General features: G+C 40.7%; 2 protein-coding genes across 4 annotated transcripts in view; one reads left to right on the forward strand and one right to left on the reverse strand.

The window, feature by feature from the left end:
* lmbr1 (limb development membrane protein 1) overlaps positions 1-14,196 on the forward strand; it is a 43,881-nt gene extending 29,685 nt beyond the window's left edge. The window contains exons 13-17 of the mRNA XM_049564573.1: positions 3,535-3,608; positions 3,872-3,962; positions 4,579-4,645; positions 12,081-12,242; positions 12,781-14,196. Of these exons, the coding sequence (XP_049420530.1) occupies positions 3,535-3,608; positions 3,872-3,962; positions 4,579-4,645; positions 12,081-12,242; positions 12,781-12,866 (480 nt within the window). The 3' untranslated portion in view covers positions 12,867-14,196. The remainder of the gene's footprint in view (positions 1-3,534; positions 3,609-3,871; positions 3,963-4,578; positions 4,646-12,080; positions 12,243-12,780) is intronic.
* rnf32 (ring finger protein 32) overlaps positions 1-21,926 on the reverse strand; it is a 38,461-nt gene that overhangs the window by 10,920 nt on the left and 5,615 nt on the right. Inside the window, exons 6-8 of one of the 3 annotated variants that reach the window (XM_049564576.1) lie at positions 18,528-18,695; positions 17,422-17,656; positions 4,664-5,863 (exon numbers count right to left, since the gene is read on the reverse strand). In XM_049564576.1, coding sequence (XP_049420533.1) covers positions 17,426-17,656; positions 18,528-18,695 — 399 coding nt within the window. In that variant the 3' untranslated portion in view covers positions 4,664-5,863; positions 17,422-17,425. Of the gene's footprint in view, positions 1-4,663; positions 5,864-15,526; positions 17,657-18,527; positions 18,696-21,926 lie in introns of those variants that run through there. The other 2 variants (XM_049564575.1, XM_049564574.1) reach the window with 2 other exon arrangements.

Consider the following 21,926-nt stretch of genomic DNA (forward strand, 5'->3'; position numbering starts at 1 on the left):
GTCTGGAGCTCTACTGTTACTAAAAAATTGGATAAATTATGTTGACATTTTTATGGCAAGTTGAAGTGGAATTAATATGTGAAACTGCTATGGCCAAAAGAATAGATAAAGTAGCAGCCACAATATGAGTGGTATCTGAGCAAAAACTATGTCCAAGTTTGCCTTTAGAATTTCTCCTATTTCTGACTGAGACACTAAGAAGGAAATGTACAAATGAATAGCTGTCTATATTAAAACTACCAAGGTCTACATTTAGAGCAAGAACGTACAACATGAATTTTGATTTTATTATTTTGGATCAAAGATTCAGGAAAGTGTTGGGGCATGTATTTGATAGAAGACAGAAACATATTGTACCATTGTTCTTGATTGACGTGCACCAATTTAAGTTTTACATGTAACAGTCTGTAGGATGTTCTTGGTGTTAGTTGCCTTATGAAAACTGTGTGTCAGCTTCCCAGGAACAAGGCTGTGGTCTCATGCATAACTGCAGTGTACAGACCTGAAAGAAGTGACCCTACTTTGAAAGCAAAAGTTGTGATCTATGAAAGCAAACGTGACGTTAGAATGTGTACGTAGTGCTATGTGTATAGAAACTCTGACACATGCATATGAACATTTTGGGGATAGAGGCCAAACTGGCAACGCAGATGGTGAGGTGGTGAAGCCAGATTGTAGAAATCAAATGTGCAGACACTGATCATTTATAGTTGAATGTGGGCGTGTAGAGGGCGGGATATGAGGCCGATCCATGTGCGGACAAGTCCAAGTTGATTTGGGATTTATAAAAGGAAATTGCACTGGCAGGCGTACGCAGTTTTCTAAACTAGTTTATTGCTTGGCGCATGCTGTTTTCAGCATTTGTGCACACTTACACTTTTAGTATGGATCCTTTGCACTGTTTTATAAATAAACCCTTGTGCTACAAGCAAGGTATGGCGCAGTGGACGCACATTTGCCCAAAAAGACTTTTTCCAATGCACAATTATTACCAAAGGTTGTCTATAAAACTGAAGATTTTCAGAGCTTCCCAAAATGACTGTTCTGTATAATTAGAATCAGATCCATTTTGTCCAATAGCATTTGGAAGCCATATTAGTAAATTATTTTATCCTATGAATGCGTGTTTAATACATCCATGGAGTCAGAATAGCAGATTATTCTTTTTTAGACAAAGCTTTCAATTTACTAGAGGTGCAAATGTTCACCACTGAGTGAGTGCTGGTGAGGTGTTTGCATTATGTTTGTGTGCATGCAGTACATTCTGTGTCAAATAATGGCAGTCTCTTGATTGAAGCCTTAGCCTCCAACAAAATTTAAAAACAATGGAAAGTAAGTATTAAAGGTGTTGATCATATGGAGACGTCACTTTAGAACAGATGCTTTTGCTTTAGGGTGGCTACCACTCATACATCTGAGCCCTTTCAGAACTCTGTAAAAGAAATCAACGGCAACTGTTTATATTAAACTTTATATATTATAGTAACTATGTTTTTATGACTGCGTCTTTCTCCTACTCACTACATGTGTGGTAGCTGGGGGAATTATCTGGTGTGCAAGTGGATAAGGGTAAGGAGGGGTAGGGAGTTAGAAAGAGTTAGAGTTATGTAAAAGGTAGAGAAGAAGAATAAGGATGTCTTTTGGTTAGCTCCGTTTTCCTAGAAGAGCACTGAGAAAGCACAGACCTCCACCAAAGCAAAATGTCGGCAGCGCTCTTACGACAATTGCTGCTGATAACACAGTCGCAGTGGTGGGATAGTTTCATCGCGAAAACTTTATGCGCACCCAACGATTCCCCATGATTGTCAGAAGTTATTCCATAATTCTGTTTACAAAGGCACCAACCAACAAATACACAAGCTGCACCAAAAACATGACCTCCTTGGGGGAGGCAATAAATTAAATTGAAAATAAAAAATTACTTCTGGGACCCACTTGAGGTCAGGTGGTCAGGACATGGGGCACAGTTGTGTGTGTTAATACGACACTGATGACCTTTCAGGTGCACATGTATTGCGAGGTGTTAATCTTACAAGCAACAAATGCAATGTGTCTGCTGAAGCAGCCGTGGCAGGCAGCACAGACGAATCTACCAGTCGCCCCCCCCAACCCCTCTTCGCTGAGCCCTCCCTCTCTTTGACACACACAAACACACACTCCATCACCCTTCCTGCTACTGGAATGAAAAGAAGTAAGAGTTGAAAGGAGGCGTACTGTGAAAGCTAGCTGTCCTTAGCGCGCGCATATTGCGAGTGCACACACACACAATCTTAATGCATGCCCACCCTCCCTCCATTAATAAATTACATCAGATGCTGTCTGCTAATTCCCCGTGTAAGAGAGAAAGAGCACTGCACCATGGCTCTGCAGTAAGCTCCCAGGGATGACAGTTGCATAAAAAGGCATGAAACAACCTGCCAGGCTTTCCTTTTTTCTTCGGGCTCTTTTACGAAACAAATCAGGATAAGGACATTCAAGGTGGTTAAGACATAAATGAAATACAATAAAAAAGTAAATAATATACTAAAAAAAGAACTGTAGGACTCATACTGTAAATATATACTCTGCAACTGTATAATGTAATGGTATTGCAAAAACAGTAAATACTGCACTTTGCATTGAGGTCATGCATTGGTATGGCGAGGTGCAGTATTTGAATTGCATTGCTATACAAATAAACTGCACAATGAAATACAGCTGTGTATACATGACACAGAGACAGTGTAAAGGTTAGGTGTATTGTAGACTATATAGTGATTAGGAATTTACTGAGTAGTAATCATATATACTTCATATAGCTACATGATTATTTACAAGATGTGAAAATGCAGCACACAATTTTTAAACAACTTAAATCTGTAAATAAGTATGATTTTTTTTTTTTTTTTTCCAGGTATAACTTGTGTAAGTTCAAAGTTATCAGTCTGTGGTCACTTCATACATGTGGACATAATGTATAGTACTGTAGGCGCCCCATACAACACACTGATCCTTTTCGTGGATCAACTGCTGTGCCAAGTTCAACAAAAGCAAATATTTATCATTTGACAACACAGATGCTTGGTATGTGCAGCGTATGTAGATGTATGTCTTTTTCCTGCTCTAGTTTCAAAGGGCCTTAGGGCTTTAGGGGTTGGAGGGGTGTGTGTGGGGGGTACGCTTAGTGTTTGCTCAAGTATTTGTTTTGTTGTTTTTATGTTTTTGGCGTGCTTTCAGCCTGTACACTCTTCTTACCGTAAGCAATGTGCCGTTTTTGTTTGAACACCTGTTCACATATTGTATGATCGACAGTGATTTGAAAAGAGCCTCTTTCATCTTGTTCCATTCATTACTTAGCCAATTTGATTCTGTCTTTCTCAAGTGGGGAAATTCTTCATGCACCGCATACTTACTTTGCAGGATTTCTGTAATTGCATGTGTGTGCAACTGCCTGCAGTTTCCTTTTTTTAAAGTTGTTTTTAGATGTGTTTATATAAGATTGGTGTGTGAGGGCATTGAATAACCCAGTTTTCTGTCTGTGTCTTCATCTTCCAGGACCGAGGCATTGGGAACACCTCTCTGTCCACATTTGGTGTGGCTCAGGCAGTGCTGGAGATCATCCTCATGTTGTATCCTTTCAGTGACCCCCCCCCCCCATTGTCTGTGGCCAAAGTAGCATGCTCCATGGCCAAGAGCAACACTGTCAAACCAGCTTTGTTTACCCAGGACATAGTTCAGCCGGACATCTTCCGGAAGACATGTTGTGCTGTTTCGTCACCTTTTATGGTAGCTGAAAAGGTGAAGATTTGGGATACTTAAAAAGACAGCTCAATGAAGCTGCTTTGCTACCAGCAAAGAAGAGTTTTTGGCCCTTGATTGATTTGCTCATCAGCTACTTGATGGTGTCCTCTGTCGTTGGTTTCTACAGCCTGCGAGTCTTTGAGGGACTCACTCCCAAGAGCGATGACACAACCATGACAACGGTAAAGATGGGGTGTGGGGTGAAGTGGGGGCAAGGGTGCTGAGATTGCTCCTAAGGTGCTGATGTGTTTGGGACCCCCTGTGTTTCATCTATTTCCTCTTTTTTTTCTCTTCTCTCTCCCATCTTCCTCTTTCTCTGAACTCCTACTGCTCACTAATGTTTTCCTCGGGTCCCCTCAATGGCTTTAGTTGATCTGTCCAATATTTGTTTGTGGGTTGCGCAAACACTGGCAAAGTGCAAGCCCTCTTTCTTGTAAATCAGAGGGAGAGTGGGGTTTTTTGGGGGGGGGGGGTTTAGCAGAGGATGTGTGCTCTGTTTGGCCCATAGTGGCACCTATTCACTTGGTAATGAGTTTGGGAGTGGTGAGGCTTGTTAACTAGCCATGACGCTCCAGTGAAAGGGCTTGAAAGGACAACAGAGAGAACCTGGTAATGAGCAACTTCAGAGGTACTAATTGTACAATATGTGGAACCAATTTAACATCAAGTGGCATGTGCATATGTGTGGGCATGTCATGGCTGAAAACTCAGTGCAGTTGATACTTTTTCCTCACAGGTCTCATAACTATACATTGTGTGCTTGAAAGATCTGAATTTTGCTTTTCTGTGCATTTATAGATCATTGGTTGCTGTGTGTCCATCTTGGTCCTCAGTTCAGCACTGCCAGTGATGTCCAGAACTCTTGGTGAGTACAGGGGTGTGTGTGTGTGTGTGTGTGTGTGTGTGTGTGTTTGCCTGCTTGTATTAGAGTGTGTGGGTATGCTAATTTCATAATTCACACATAGCTTGTGTGTCCAGATTAAATGTTTAAAGCAACATTTTGCTACCTTCAGATCTAGGCTAGCTGTTTTCCTCTGTTTTGGGGGACAGAGTTGTCTCACCTTTAAGCTGGCTGAGGAGGTAGTAAAAGCACCACATCAACATCTGACGGCGTGTTGTGTGTGCCCCACAACTGAGAGATTTAAAAAGCAGTTAGCAACAGTAAGCAGCTAACTCCTAGAAGAGCAACTGAAAATATCTGCAAGCTGGGGAGAAGTTGAGGTCCAGAAGCTCCTTTCCCTCCAAGCAGAGGACAAGATTAACCATCATAACAAAGCAACGGTATGACTGTTGTTGCCATGTTACGCCATTAATACTGTTAAGAAATTGACATCTATATGTCACACTAGAAGCTGATGCTGTTGTGTTAACGCCCTGATGCACCAAGCTGCTTGGTGAGCGGCTGCTACCATCGTCAGGTTGGCCCTCATGGATGCTAGTTGGCCTTTTTTAAGCTGATTCAGCATGCGTGTCAGCAATAATGGGGCCTGCCAGTGAATGAAATCACTCTGATTGGCAGTTCAGTTCAGTGCAAGAAAAGAAACAGAAATGAGGAAAGTAAACAAAGAGCTCAAGTCAAGAGGGAGTGAGACCCTAACAAACTTGTTAGATAAGGTAAGTTTTTTTTATTAGCCACAAACTCTTTAAGAAATGTTTCATGATGGTTTGTGTTATTGTTTAGTGGCACACAGTAAATAAGTTTAGTTCTTTCTTCAATGGATTTTGTTGTTAATGTGCTAACTGGCTAACTAGCGTCAAGACGGTCTTCCAGTTCCCCTTTTGAATGAGGATTACAGACTACTGCCATCTGCTGGTGTGGAGAGTTATTTCCTCTCACGTTTGTGCCGAAAGCATGTGCTGGTTGATCACTGGCTGTAGTCTTTGCAGTGTGTTCATGTGCAACTTTTTAGCCAAGACACAGGGGCGTCGGGCGACTCAGCAAGGGGCCTTCGTTGCCACTCGTTCTCTGTAGTCAGTTTGTTGTGTCTGGGCCTTTACATGTCACGCCTCTTTTGCTTCTGGAACACCAGAATGCTATTTAAAATCACACACTGGGGCGCCATTATGTCACCGTTGTTTAGTTCTGTAAAAAAAAAAAAAAAAAAAAGGCAGCAGACTGAAGGGTCTTTGTCACAGCAGTACTGCCCTATCTCTCTGTAAAAAGGGTTTTCATATTTAGTGTAGACACAAGATTGACATTGATCATTTAATTCTTTGGCAAGAAAAAGAATAAGCATACAACTTATTCCCAAAATATCAAACTGTTTAATATTCAATCACTGGAAAATGTAGGTTGAACTGAATTTTCAGAGATGCTATAACAACCTCGCCACAAACAACCAAAGAGTAAATGCCCCTCCCCCATCACAGTTTTAGATGCTGCCACCACCAGCAATCCATTAAGGTTAGCAAGTTGAATTCTCCTATAGTTTCCCATAGTGACATTAGAAAGCAGTGCAGGGTGAAGGGGTAAAAATGACAGGAGTAGCACCATCACAATGGCACTAATAAACATGCAGAGTGCAGTGCACAGCTGTTCAAATAGCACTACTCCTTGTGTGTGTGTGTGTGTGTGTGTGTGTGTGTGAGTGTGAGAGAGACCAACAGAGTGGGAAAATGGGACGGATCGAGCATACAGTGACTCATTGGGAGCTTTACAAAATATCAACAGGTTCTGCTTTGTGACGCTGAATAGATTAAAAGGAATAAATGCATGAGACAGAGTTGAAGAGAAAAGGCCTCCCAGCTAAAGAAAAGACATGTGGAGAGTTGAGTGTGACGAAGTGAGATGTTAAGAGACAAGAAAGGGTTTTGTGTGTTGATGTGAGAGGGGTTTTTTTGTGTGCGTGTCAGTGTGGGAAACACGCACTGTGTAAGAGCAGGGGAACTGTACCACAACACAAAAAGTATGGTAAAGTCTGTCTGCTGTTTTTAAGAATGTAGGAGCAAGTAGTATCCAAACACATTCACTAGTTTGTTCCCAGGTTATGGTTGTCTTGAAACTCCAAATGGAAAAGTTTAGTGGTTGAACTTTATCACAGTTTAGGCGTGTTTGGTACTACGGAGCTTGATTTAAATTTGTGGGACAAACCAATGATGTTTTAACAGAAACTTATTTCGGCCTGTCTCTAGAGGATATAAATAAGCGGATATAGATATTTTATAACAACAGTGTATCAAATATAAATTAAAAGCAATGTCACAATGTGAAAGGGGTCACTCAAAGCTAATCATTTGTGTGTCTAGCTTGCAACTTTACTATATTGGTTCACTCTCACCACTCTCTTTCCACTGCATGGTACAGCTTGCTTGATTCAACTCACTTTTGGTAACAGGTCCTTTTCTCTATTTCAGTTATGACTACAGATAGTACTTCCTCAGTTCCTCAGTGTTCCTCAAGATTATCAGCTGATCGTCGCCATAGAGACGCCATTTGAAACTGCAGTGACATAATCTTTAACGCAACACTGGCTGAATACTTTCATCGGCAACCAAATAGAGAAACATCTGCATTTTGTCAGTTGTGCAGCGTAGAGTTAGTATGTAGTGTACAAAGTGTACGCCGTTATTTTGCAGGCTGCCATTTTAAAAAAAAATCTGTGCTGAGTGGTTAAAATTTTTTGGTCACTATAGACGGTAGCTTGGCTATTTAAAAATGGCAGATCTGCCCATGTCGTGCAAGTGACTATTCTAGTGATTATTTTCTTTGATCAATCAGTGGCCTGCAGTGTTTTTACTCCACCTTCTAGTATCAGCTAGGGCTGTACCCAAATATTCGGATATTCGAATATTCGTTTCTATGAGTAGGTATTTGTTACGAAAATTTGGTATTCGATATTCGTTTTTTTATTTATAGTTTTTGTTTTTGTTTTTTTTTTTTTTGGTTACATATTTTTTCGGTGCTAAATGTAGTCTTTTTGTTGTTGGTAAATGTAGGTTATCAAAAAAAATCGAAACTTTTAAATTGCATTGTTAAAAATGTGAAAATACAGTACAGCCTACCAACTGAGCTTGTGCGCACGGCACGCTTGAGCGCATCCGTCTGAGGCTGTGGATCAATGCCAAGTTTTACCACTTTATCACTGTTCCCTCTAACTTGTAGCTATTTTTTCGTTATCTTTTGAATTTAATATGAATTATGGAACCGTTTTTGTCAACGTTTGTTTCCCCCCATTTTGTACAATAAATTATCGTTTAAAGTTTCAACAAGTTTCTTTTGGAGTGCGTGACACAAGTGTGTTTTGAAAACGACCGCGGACTGTCACCTGCTCAACGCATCAGTACCTTCGGATGCCATGACAGTAATAGCCTAATGATTATAAGAATAATGTCAAAATATCATTTACAGACCAATTTAACAGACTATCACTGCTGCCCGACCCGCAGGTCCATTTGTGGGTCCAGCAGGTTAAGGGTTGACTCGTGCATCACTACTCAGCTCAGTCTATAAGGCTGTACACAACAGTAAGGCTATAGACATTATATTCTATTCAGGCCGGCAGAACCAGCAGTGCATCGGCTCTACAGTGCACGGCACTGCTGATTAACCATTTTTTTGCAGCACAGAGTGTCTGCCAGCAACCAATTACTTGCAGAGGCTTCCTACAACTTGCAGAGGCTCCCTAGAGCAAAATTGAATTGCGTAAAGCTGTACCATACCCAAATTTGCATGTTCTAGGCTAGAAGAGGCATGACCCACCCTACTCTCCCTTTGATCAGCTGGTACTTGTTGGCTTTGTTGGTTGGGTTTGTTAGGTTAGGCAAGAGGGGTGATATTAGTTAGGGTTAGAGTAAGAATGTCCTGGTAAGCCAATCAGAGGCAGAGTAAGGCAGGTCATGCGTTTGCCATTTGGCTGACCATGCTTTTAAAAACCCAATGCACACGTCCTGCACAGTAAAACAAAAGAGAATCAGCTGGTTATTTGTTGATATCTTTAATAACATCTAACTAATGCTTGTTGATGTCTGCGGTCACCACAGACAGAATCAAATGTATGTGTTCTCCAGTAAAAAATATTTGTTTTTAGGCAGCAATTATATGAAAGGGGGGTATAGTATGCCACAAAGGTCTATGGCTGCACTGGCGTGTTCTTTTGCTCTTGATAGAATGGCTCGTTGTCCCTTTTTTGGAGGAATAGGTCATAAATTTGTACTTTTTGTGTTGTGATTTCTTGATCTGTCTTCTGTCTGCCAGAAGCAGGCGTGACACAAATGCCTGTAGTCTCACATATTAAGTGTTGCTCACATACAAAGAGAATAGCCTCACCCTGATAAATCCATCATATGCTTCTTGGATGCATGACCAGCTGCATGCTAATGTCTCCAACTCTGCCACTGTCCCCCTGACATTTCAAATGCCAAGCATCTTTTTACCCCCAATTAGATTTTCTCAAATTACCAAACCGAGATCAGAACCTTTGGCATTAGAAATGGATGTAGAGAGACCATAGTGGCAAGCTGTATCGACTGGGGTCTCCATCATCTCTCTCCCTGTCTCTTCACAGGCAATTTTGTTAAAGGTCCTTGATGCTTGCAAACTGCTTACTGCGGCTGTAAATACATCTCTCCAGACACTGAATCGATTGCCCAATCTAATTGAAGACAGAGGCTGTGAAGATGTTACAGGAGAGGTAGAATGTATAAAGACTTGTGCCTCTTCAGTGTGCCACATCTGAATCTAATTTCCGTATACACATGACTGAAACAGAAAATTGCTGTGGTGCATAATTTTAACATTGATGCGATAATTTCCTCGGTCAGTGTCGCATGTAAAATTAACATCTCAAAAAAGACGTAGATACCATTAGTAACATTAAATACTATCGTACACAATAGGTTATTGAAAGCTTAATTATATCAGTACATTACTTTATTACTGGATGGCACAGCTGGCCCATCCTTGTGGTTGAGTGCAAGAACACTCGGACTGGCAGGTAAAATGGATAAGCATGAAAACAATAGGGTGTTGATGGCTTTCCAGGCAGCATGCGATCAGCTGTGACAGATGGTTTGAAATTGGTCTAGCAGTGTGAAGCTAAGAGGAGCATGCAGGAGAAACCACTCCTTTATCTCTGTCTGAAGGTCCTAGGAGAGAGATGAAGTCCACCTGCATACCACCTTTGCGGCTATACTTAGTCACCCATCCTTTCATGCACCGCAGGGAATAGTCCTTACAATACCTCTAACCGAGACACAGCCAAGTAATGGAAATAAGCATTAAGTTTGCAGTGCAGTGGATCTGTGGTTAGTTGTGGAAGCCGGAGTGGATTTGTTTCTATTATTACTAATATTTTTCTACTGGGGATAAAAAGTAAGAACATGAACACCTGAAATTATCAGGTGCAGATTTTGTTTAAGAGTAATCTCTATTCTTGGTTTGAAATTTGTCCGAAATTGTGCAACCCCTCAGCTTAGAGGAAACATACAAGAATGTGCTCGTTTATTGTTTGAATTGGATGTGTCACTAGCTCAGTAGCTGACTAAGGTAGATGTGTGTACAGATGACTGTGATTCTATGGAAGCCTCGGGAAAATTGCCATGATGAACAAAGGGCACAACGTGTCAATCATACGTAATTACATTTCACAGGAATTGTATCTTATGATTTTATGTGACAAATACAACAACACTTCTCCTTTCCAAGATAATCTATCATTAACAGCATGATTACTACACAGGTGTGCCTTGGCATGGTCACAATAAAAGGGCACTCTAAAATGTGCGGTTTGATCACACGGTAAAACGCCACAGATGTTGCAAGTATTGAGGGTACGTGCCATTGGCATGCTGGCCGCAGGAATGTCCACCAGAGCTGCTCCCTGAGAACTGAATGTTCATTTCACGACTATAAGCTGCCTCCAATGTCGTTTCCGTGAACTTGGCAGTACATCCAACCGACCTCACAACTGCAGACCACATGTAGGGACACCAGCCTAGGACTTTCACATCCAGCGTCTTCACCTTCAAGATCGTCTTAGACCAGCCACCTGAACAGCTGATGCAACACATGATTTGCACGACAGAAGGAACTCTGTACAAACCATCAGAAACCGTGTCTGGGGACTCATGTGCATGTTAATCATCCTCATAAGGGTCTTGACCTGACAGCAGTTTGTCACCATAACCAATTTGTGCAGGTGTGAGGCTCGTTGGATGTACTGCCAAATTCACCCAAACGTTACTGGAGAAGTCTCATGGTAGTGAAATGAATATTCAGTGTGTCAACAGCTCTGGTGGACATTTCTGCAGTCAGAATGCCAATGGCACACACCCTCAAAACTTGAGACACCTGTGTCGTTTTGTTGTTTGATCCATGCACATTTTAGAGTGGCCATTCATTGTGACCATGCCAAGGCACATCTGTGTAGTAACGATGCTGTTTATCAGCATCTCAATATGCCACACCTGTCACGTAGATGGATTATCTTAGGAAAGGAAAAGTGTTCTCTAACACCTATTTTAACAAAATTGTACCAAAATTCGACAGAAAAATGTCTATTGAGTGCTTTGAAAAAGTCGTAGCTCTTAAACTCAAATTTTTGTTCACTGTATATTTCGAAAATGGACATGATGCACATAGGGCTGATGTATCAATTTTACTTCACTACATTTCATTGGAATTACATCTTATGATTTCCTGTGGCAAATTAATTTGTTGAAACAATTTTTATTTATTCATTGACTCTGAGGGACACATTGATCATCATCACTATAAATATCCTACATTTAAGGCTAAAAAAGGCTAATTTTCAGCTGTTCTCCCTCAGCCTGATGTTAAATTGGCCATTAAAACAACAAATAAACACACAACATCAAAAATTAGGGCCAGAGAAAGCAAAACATAAACAGCTAAATCGGATAAAAAGCTTAATTTAATCAATGGTCAGACAGTTTAATATTTGTTTTTATCCTATTTCACACAAAAATTGTATCTGAAATACATAAAATAGTTTCATATGTAAGCCCCTCTGTCAGATCGGGTCTTTTTACTTGTACAATTGAAGAGAGACACTTTGAAGAATTTTGCTTTTATACACAATCTTGTCAAAGGGAAGTCGGCAAAATGACCTTTTGTTTTCCCAGTTTTGTTTATTTTCTGGAATTAGCAACACTTTGGACTTCAGTAGAAATCATTTTGTTTCCTGGTTATCACACCTTTGTATTAGAGCTCAACAAAGAAAGTCAAACCAAAATAGTAATTGTGTTGTTTGTCATAAGCACAACCAAGACATTGCATTTTACCCAATGAGTATTGACTTGCTTTCTAACAGACATTTGACTTGTTTCTCTGTCCTTCACAGGTATTACCAGGTTTGATCTCTTGGGAGACTTTGGGAGATTTAATTGGCTGGGAAACTTTTACATTGTCCTTTCATACAACATGCTGTTTGCGGTTGTGACAACTCTCTGTCTTGTGAGAAAATTCACCTCAGCGGTACGGGAGGAGCTTCTAAAGGCCTTAGGTAAATTTATTGATTTATTTTCATGTGTTGTAAGGGTCTCTAACTAACAGATGAAAAATAGTTCCAGACTGCACCACATATTATTTAATTATCCTACAATAAACAATCCTGCCTCTGATATGCTGAATACACTGTAGAATATAAAGCAGTCTGTTTCGTAGTAACATTTTGACTTCTCAATTTCATCCCAATTTTGCATCCACAAAGATTTGGTCTGAAACACTGACAGCACCAACCTACTCTGTGGCTTTGGAGGGAGACAGTGTTTATTTCTCTCAGACAGCACAACCTGGAGTGACAAAATGGAAGAAATTGCGGCGAGATCCAATGTGCTGCGGGACTGACATGTGACAGAGGATGGGGCTAGTCTCAAAGGCTTGTGGTGACAGGCCCTGGATGTTTGATACACAGGGTGGGATAGGGTTAGAAAATGTCAGACAGAGGCACTGAGGGGGAAAAAAGCACATCAATACCTCTGTCTAAGTGAAAGTCTGAGGCTTTTTAATGAGATTTCTTTCCCTTATCTCCTGCTGCCCAGGTCTGGATAAATTGCAACTGTCAAACAGCCCCACGGACCCTGAATCTGGGAAGCTCTCGGCCAACGGGCATCAGAAAACTCTGTGAAAGGGACGATAGATCAACACACAGACACACGTACACACACATAGACACACACACACCTTAGCACAGCCAAAGGGAGATTTCGACAGTACTGCCTGACTGCTGAAAGGTGAAAGGGATTGGAAGGAACTTAATAAACCCAGGCAGTGTCTGACGGATGCCGCAAATGGAGGCTGAGAGCAATTTAGCTTCGTGACATTCCATCCTCTGCGTCTCGGATGGAAGCTGGGACAGAGCCAGGGATGAGACTGAGGAGTGAAATAGACTGGCATCACTGCAGTGACCTTGATGTTGACCTCAACCGCGACTGTGACTTTAAACCACCCATCTCTTGCTTCAGGGGCACTCCCCAACCCCCCAGCATCCCTACCTGTTTTTCTTCTACAATCTCCTTACCACTGCACTAGACAAAATCAAGAGGGTATAGCAGGTTTAACTATGTCTTTTTTCTAAGTCTTACATCTAACTAAGAGGCAAAGGGTTCTTTTCCATCACCCTGCTCCTCCCCTTTACTCAGTATAATAAATAGACCACCACAATTCCTTTAGACTCATTTTTTTAATGTCGATATGTCCATGGTAATCGGTGTCAGTGATACACAGAGCATTTGCAGTTTGTGGTCTCTAATGATTGGTCTTTGATTGATATGTGAACTGATACAGGCATGATAAGGTATCATTTTTTTATTTGTTTAAGCTCAAAATGTGAAAACAAGAAAATGTGCTTTGTGAAGCATGAAAGAAGTCAGTTATTCACTCATCACAGCCAGTACATAAACCTGCGCGGCATCAATACAACTCACATTATATGCATCGGCACTGTCTTCCCTGATGGGCCTCAGATTTTAGCACCCGTGCTGTCATTTGTCTTTTTTATTTGGCTTTACTCAAGTGCGCTTTAACTTTATCGATGATGTCATTAGTTTGTATGAAGTAGGGTAAGAACATTTTTTTAGGTGCTCTAGATTAGACTTGAGCTACTCTGCAAATGGGAAACTTAATGGGAGTTGTGTCTACTTCGGTTCCAAAGAGCAGAATGCTTTAGTGTATTTGGAGCTGACTCTGGTTGTATTTCCTGAAATTTTATTATGCACATGGTAAGAAAATGTCATCACATTTTTGCTCATCCCAAAAAAAAATTAAGAATTTAAATTCACAGGGCACAGAAAAAAATTGTCAGTTGTTTTTGTAAATGTTGTATTTACATGTACATATTATGTTGTGTTTCATACCTCTTTTGCATTATTTGGATGTAAATATTTGGGCTCTCGTTGAGCCCACTGAGGGTCTGACTCACTAAGCAATCTGTATTTTGTTGTACTTTTTTTTTTTTTAATAACACCTAAATCGAATGCAAACCTGTAACAGTCTTCACATACAGAATGCATGAGTGAAAAATGTGCAACTTTGCAGCCGGTAGAAAGACTTGGTGACTCAGGCCCCATTTACATGTAGTTGTATTGCTGCATAATCTTCTGAACTGTGATGTTCTTTGTCTCCAGAACCACCTTAAATGCCTTATAAGACGAGCGTCTCGCAGGCTTGATGTTAAGGTTGTTTCTTGTTCTGTGTCGTTTATGTACATGTACATATGTGTACATGTACGTTGTTTGTCTCTAGACAGTTCCACTGTGATCCCCTGTACTCCACCGAGTTCCTAGTCTAAAGCCAGCTGGATATATCAACACCTTGCTTTCTGCCATGAATGTTGTCACAGAAGCTCTTATCTAGTCAGAGGCTCCATTTTGAGACTCATTCATAACCCATAAAACTTGAGCACTTGCTAGGATAGGGCTGAGTGATGTAATGATGTTTTTATGGCGATATAATTATCATGTGTTTTTATGATGACTAAAGTGACATGATGACAAAAGAAATGGAACTGAGGAAATTTTAATTTATATATGCATTTGAAACGTTTGTTTGGCAGGACAGGAAATGTTTTACATCAAAGCTGTCTGCCATTAGTCGTTGCTATGTTACAAAGACTGGATTTAAAGGAAATGTAACTCAATCACGAAACTCACGCTGAAGCCACCTTCTCAAATAAGCAAATCGGATCCAATAATGTTTTGTAAGAGGTGATCTGTACAGCTCTTACCATCCAAAGCAAGACCATGTTTCTGATTTTGAAAAATGTTGTTTCAAGAGCGCAGTTTTACCCAAATTATAAACTGGCAGAAACATTTGGTAAATATGTTTGGTATGTTGTGTGCAATTTAATTTGTTAAGTACGTGTCTAAAGCTATTTTATTGCCGAAAGGACCATGCTGATGATTTTGAAAAATCAATATGGCTCAATGTGTTAAAGCAAAGCAAAAAGGATGATACTGTAAATTGGCAAAAGATCATTTTAACTGTTGGATGAGTTATTAAAAGTAAAAAGAAATGTATGACTTGATTTGGATGAACTACATTAATGAAAATGGCCTGAGGTAGATTTTATTTTCTAGCTCCATCCTAGTTGTGCACACATCCACTCAGCTGCAGACTGGTTACACTGGGCTCTGTGTTACTTAGCAGGGAAGTGTCACTCCCGCAATTAAACATCACAATCACTCTTCTCAGTAACTTCTGAGTTAAGAACTGAGAGGGTCATTTATTATTCAAGCAAGCTTTTCTGGTTGCCTTTACAGTACATCTCTGTGTTGTGGAGGGGGTTCAGAAGTTGAGAGTTGGCCTGTACTGTAAGAGAAGCAGCTTTTTTTCTGTACTGTCTGTATGTCAGTTGGTCTCTGCATGTAAATTTTGGTACATGTTTTGTGAATGTATTTTTTTACAATTTCTCAGTTTGCTAAATGTATGTTTCGTTATTTTTTTGATGTTTGTGTGTTTGCAAATAAAAGTAGAAAAATGCTTTGTGAACATCTTTTCCTTCGTCATTGTGAAACCCTGGAACTCAGTACTGACAGATGAGTTAACAGAGTAGTTTGACATTTTGGTAAACATTTAATTTTTTGCCAAGAGTCACATGAGAGAATTGATACAGTCTACTGTCTGTGCACCAGGAGCTAGACCCAGGTCCCATTTAGAGTAGCTAAGCATAAAGACTGGAAACGGGGGAAAAGCTAACCTGGCACTGTCCAAAATGAAAAAAATAATTAAAATTAAAAATCCCAAAAATGTGTATTACAGCATGTGCCTCTGTAAACTCACAAACTGTTCTTTCCCCATTATTGTTTGTGTGCTGTTTAAAGGAATACCTCTCCCACAAAATTATTATTTGTATTTCAAATACTCACCCAGTGTTATATTGAATTTGTAAAGTAATGTTTTTCTGGAATGCTTACATGGTAAACAAAGAATCCAAAAATGGCAGAGTCTTCATTAATTAAAGGCAGGCCGTTCACAAACTCTCATACAACCCCCGCAGTTTAACCCATGTCTCATTTATCCAATTACAATGCTCAGTACTTCCCAAATGCATGCTATTTAGCTAAAACTTTACTTTTTAAAACATTACTAAATACAAGCGGTGCACATGGGCAAATATGTGCATTTGAACTATGCCCGTACATTTCATTGAGTTGCCCAGGCGCACTCCTTATCTGTGCGTGAGACTGTTTATGCATTAGTGTTTTAAATAGTTAGGATTTAGTGAAAATGCATGCATTTGGGAGGTACTGAGTATCTGACTGGATAAATGAGACTTAATTATACTGCAGGAGTTTGTAAACAGATGTTTTGATATAGTTTTGCTGTTGTTTAACATGGCCACCCTAGGGCTGTGACAGTATAGAGTTTTTCTTACCACGGTGAAAAAGTAAAACCACATCGCGGTTTTGCGGTTTACCACCAGTAATAGCTGCTGTCTTGCGTTCAACATACAGGTCTAATTCTGCCTGTTCACTGTTGCACAGCAGCCTTCACTGTTGATAGGCTAATACTTGTGACGTCTAACCAGTCAGTGATGTTGGCGGGACATTGAGCGTGGCTACAGAGTCATGACTGCAGACAGAGGGGCTGCACCAGAGCCAAAGTAGTGTATTTTTTAATGAGTTTATTGTATTGGCACCAAAAAAAACAAAAAAACAAAAAACGTGATGACGTGACCCTGGTATTGCAGTGATGCAGTTATCGTCACAGCCTTAGGTCCCCCTATGACTTCAGTTCATCAAGAATTACACAGTTCTCTGATTCTTCGTCTACCCTTGTGGCATGTAAGAAAAGTATAGTAAGTATTAGTAAGTATTCTTCTTCACAAATTGAGTCAAAGATATCCCAATGGTCATTTTGTGGGTAAAGTACTCCTTTAACCGGCACACAAACATATATGTATTCTGTCGTGTGTCTGTGTGTACCTTTGATTTTTGAGAGAAGCCACTGAGATGGACAATAAGCTATCTATCTATCTATCTATCTGAAGGTTGCCTGCCAACCTCACACTGACATGACTGCAGAAGCTACTGCAGTTGGCTGCTGTTTGCCAAGAAATAGTTACAGCCTGTCACTCCTGATAAACCAAAAACTGTCATGTTTACATGGAACTATTCCTTTCATCAAGTTACAAATATTACATCATGAGATGATCTAAAATGCTGTCTTGTGTAAATGTGTACCTGGTTAGATGAGTTTTTTGTGGTAGACAGATCTGCATAGGGGACAGGAGGGTCTGCTCTCTATAGAAAAGGACTCAAAGGCCTCTAGACAGCGCTGATGGAAGACATGGGAACAGGACAGAAGCACAGTGCGTCTACGTTGTTGATGGCTGGATGTGCCTGCTTCTGTTGGGAGGCTCGGGCTGCACAATGCAGTCAGGCAGATGGGGCAGTCCCAGACGCCTCTGTGGATAACCTGTTGAGTTAGAAACAATACTAGTTCTCTCACTTCTTTATGTTATGTAATTTTGTGTATAATTTTTGCAGTTGATAAGGCTGTAATGACAGTGACTTTATCCCTGTCACTGCTACGTCATTATAAAAAACTCTCAACTAAAGTCTGTTGTCGACTACCTGACAGGTTTGATCACACACCAAGTGACAACATGTTTATCAGTGATCCTTATAAAAACAAAGCAACACACGCACAGCTTCAGTGATTAACCAGAAACAGCTTCCCGTATTTAGGGGCTAACGTGCCCAGCCGTTAAATGTTTCATAACGAGCTGCACTCCGCTTTATAGAGTTTGCACCCGTGGAAAAGGTGCAAGGCATGTGTTGAAAGCACATTCACTGTTTGCTACTCCATGTCAAGGCTGAGCCACTCCTGCCTTGTGCTCAACCTTTTCACACCAGATAAAGAAGAAAAAAAAAAACAGACATCTTCTTTGCACACACCCCGCCCCCTCTATGGAAAATGGTACTGGCTGCAATGAAAGCCAACAATGGAGCCTTATGGAACAGCAAATCTTAATGTCTTTTCAATTCCTCCACAGCAGTCGAGGCGATGAAAAGCCTGCCGTGCATTATCAGACTGGCTCATGTTTTTTGTAAACACAGAGGATTATTAGTCTACCCACTGCCATTCATTTGATAAAGTGAATGATCACCTCTGGAGAGGTGTACTTTCTATACTGCAGCTGTGATGCTGTCGTCCCCATGCAAGCATTAACATGTCAAGGGAAAGGCAGGGCTGGGAGAAGAAGACTGGGATTAGATATTTTTACGGGCCTTGTTTAATGATAGAAGTGGCTCCTGTGTTCAGCACAGCGTGTGTCGTTCCTGACCTGGCTCTGTATTCGGTCCCAGTCACTCTCCTGAGGCTCGGAGACGTGTTTTCTCTCCAGCTGCTGGAACACTCGTCTGCTTGATGACAGGGAGCGGTTGATATCACTCAGAAAAGCCTCCGTGTCGGTGTGACAGTATCGGACAAAGCTGTCATTCAACTCCTGCAACTAATTAGAAAAACCATTTTAGTGGCACAAAGGAGGCATGTTTCATTCAGATACACAATAGAGTCGTGTTTTCGGCGAAGGCTAATTGTTTGTGTGTATTGTAATGGCTGAGGCACGCTGACAGGGTGCAGTTGTTAAACAGCCAGATCAATACAGTCACGTCTCCCACTAACATGGAGAATTAATGGAAACCAGTAAAAAGAGGAAGACGGTGCTGGGAAACGTGGAAACACACAAATCTCTGACACCTTTTCTGTCTTCTACACTGACATAAACATGTCCTCTCCTCTGTCTTGTACACTATGAATTACTGCCATATTTGCGGACCACTTTATCCAGCAGACAGGGTCCTATATTTTGGGAGTGGGCAGGTGTTTCTTACCTGGACATAACTTACATCTAATAGTATTTCTGTCTTTTCAGGCAGATCCATAGCTACCATTAAGGCCATTTTTCTGGGAATTTGGGCATTTTGGCAAACTGGTGAGAGTATACATTACACATGGTGTCTTCTTATGACCTAGGATATTTAAATTTGACGACTTCAAGAGTAGTCTCCACCATAATGTTCTCCCTGGCAGAGTGAAGAAGGCTTTAAAACAACATTTAGACATTTATGTTAAGGAAAAATCAGCTTTATCCCCTAAACAGGTTGTCAGGTCATATTTTATGAGAGGTGTTTGTACTGAGGAGTTCATATTCATGAGGATTCATAACCTCAGTCAGCACAGTTTCTAAGATGTGTTTTAAATGAAGTATCTCCATTTATTGAAGCGCCATGTCACCTCTTTCACTCTCAGACTGACCGATTTTAAAGACTTCTATTGTCTGTCCTCCCAGAACTCATCTGTCTTCTACCATTTACAGCAGCTGTTGCTAGGCAACAATTAATGCCTGCATATGCAATTTTTTTTTTTATCAGAAACATATTCAGTAGTCAAAGAATGGGCTATTTATATATACATAAGTTCCAACAGCACTATGCAACTGACCAATTAACATAAATGTCTGCATGTAATGTAGGCATCAACATCTTCAAACCATCTCCATGACAACTGAGCAAACTGCATCCCCTGATGGGAGACCATGAGATGTGGGTGAAAGTTCTGGAAAAACCAACGAAGCAAGTGATCCTTGTGATAAGAATTGCTTTGTTAAACATTTTCACTGGTTCAATTACTGGATGTGATTCATGTTACATATTACTAAACAATAATGTAGGGCTCCAACCAATAAATTTATCTGCTGATTTTCAATTAATCAATTGATTGACTGGTCTACATATTATCAAAAAAAAGTGACAAATTAACACAAGAATTTCCTAAAGCTCAAGGTAACGTCTTCAAATTGATTGTTTTGTCTAAAGCCTGAAGTATAGTTAAAACAGTTCAAAAAAACAAGCAGCCATGTATCCATAGATCATAAAATCAAACAATTCCGTACTATACAATAAAACTTAATAAAATGACTAGCAAAAATCTTAATTATAAATATTAGGTACAAAATGATCATAAAGTCATCATCAGTGCAAGTCACCATATGTGTGTCTCCATTAAATTAGACCGAATATGCCAGCTTGAAAAGGTGTGTTTTCAGACAGGACAGAATTGCAATAATCAATACGGGATGTAAACGAAGAATAAACAAGGATAGCAGCACTCTGTAGTGTAAGTGATGGGCGAAGACGATTAATATTTCGTTGATGAAAGTATGCAGACCAAAAAGGCAGTTTTCACAGAAATCAATTCTTCTTTGCTTTAAAACATGGCAAGTTGCGCTGCACAGCCACTGGCAACTACTGTCTTAGAGCAGCGAAAATAATTGATATGATAGTTTAATGTTAGCCATCAGCAAGATGTCAGCAGTATTGGCAATATTTGGACAGGAACGTCCCACCCATGATAAGGCAGCACATACAGCATGCAAAGCTTTAGTTTCAGGGTTAGTAGTCAACAGGCAAAGATGGTACTGAAACATTTCTAAACGTCACAGTTGAGAAGTTGTAATTCGGCAATGTCTGGCATTTTTGTGTAAAAAATTACTTAAGTTATCAAAACAGCTGCCAATAATTTGTCAACAAACAAATGCAGCTCTACACTACATCTGGGAAAACAAACTGCAACATGTTACTCCAGTAGCATTAGCCTCAGTACCTGTTTGCATACACGCACTTGTTCTCTCTGTCTGTGACACACCTACACACACATACAACAACAAACCCCATCCTTTAGCCCGTCATAGTGACATTAGAATTGCTTTACAGCAAGGCTTTTATCACTAATTAAACAACTGCTGACCACTGGGACGAAGGCTTTTATGAGCCGGGCTGACTTTTCGACAATCAAGGCAAACAGTACAGCCTGTGGTGAACTTTGCCTTGCTCTACAGGAGATGCGGACAGGAGAGGACACAGAGGGGGAAAAGGAGGTGGAGCGCAGAGGTGTTATCTCACAGCAATCCATCTAGATGTCGGTAGTGTCCCCCTTAATGTGTTGACTAAGGGTCGGACCTCAGAGGTGAGTAAAAATTGAAAGCTGGGCATCAGGATCAGCTGATAACATTTCTGAAACTGAACCGATATGTGGGAGGGTTTTTTTTTTCTTTCCAAGGAACACCTGTGGCTTCGCGGTACAAAGATGCTTTATGGCCTCCTGCTATCACAAGTAAAACTGAAAGAATAGGTTTTTCCGTCTCGCACAGGTTCCAGCCCAGCACTAACACGCCTGTTTGCATTACAGTCAGCTAAGCAAATAAGTCTTCCCCTTGAAAATCAAGTCAATCAGACCTGTCAGCGCTGTGTTGCGCAGCTCACGGCTCTTGAAGATCATCCTCAGTGTGACAAAAGATATGAGACAATCTCATGACCACCCACAACCACTGAATCACACAACTTGAATGTAAAGTGTCTGACAGCGTCTATGACTCCATGTGGACCCGGACATGGCCTAATGTGTGAGAACAGAGTTAATTGGTTCGGTAAATGCGGAGTCTTTGTTTACGTGACATGTTAAGGCATGGTTTATAGGCGAGATGACAGAGACTGACAGGGGGATGGGTAGGACACTCCGACCCTTGCAACACATTATGAGCGTGGCCCTCACACATTTGTCACTTGTGCTTAATCAGCCTCTTTGAAGCGCAGGAGCACTCTGCGTGATTACAACACTCCACGTGGAAATAAACAGGGCCTGTTCTTAAAGACATTGGACATAGAGTGCATCTGTTGAAGCT

Source organism: Epinephelus fuscoguttatus, linkage group LG21, assembly GCF_011397635.1.
Source record: "Epinephelus fuscoguttatus linkage group LG21, E.fuscoguttatus.final_Chr_v1".
NCBI classification, from domain to species: domain Eukaryota; kingdom Metazoa; phylum Chordata; class Actinopteri; order Perciformes; family Serranidae; genus Epinephelus; species Epinephelus fuscoguttatus.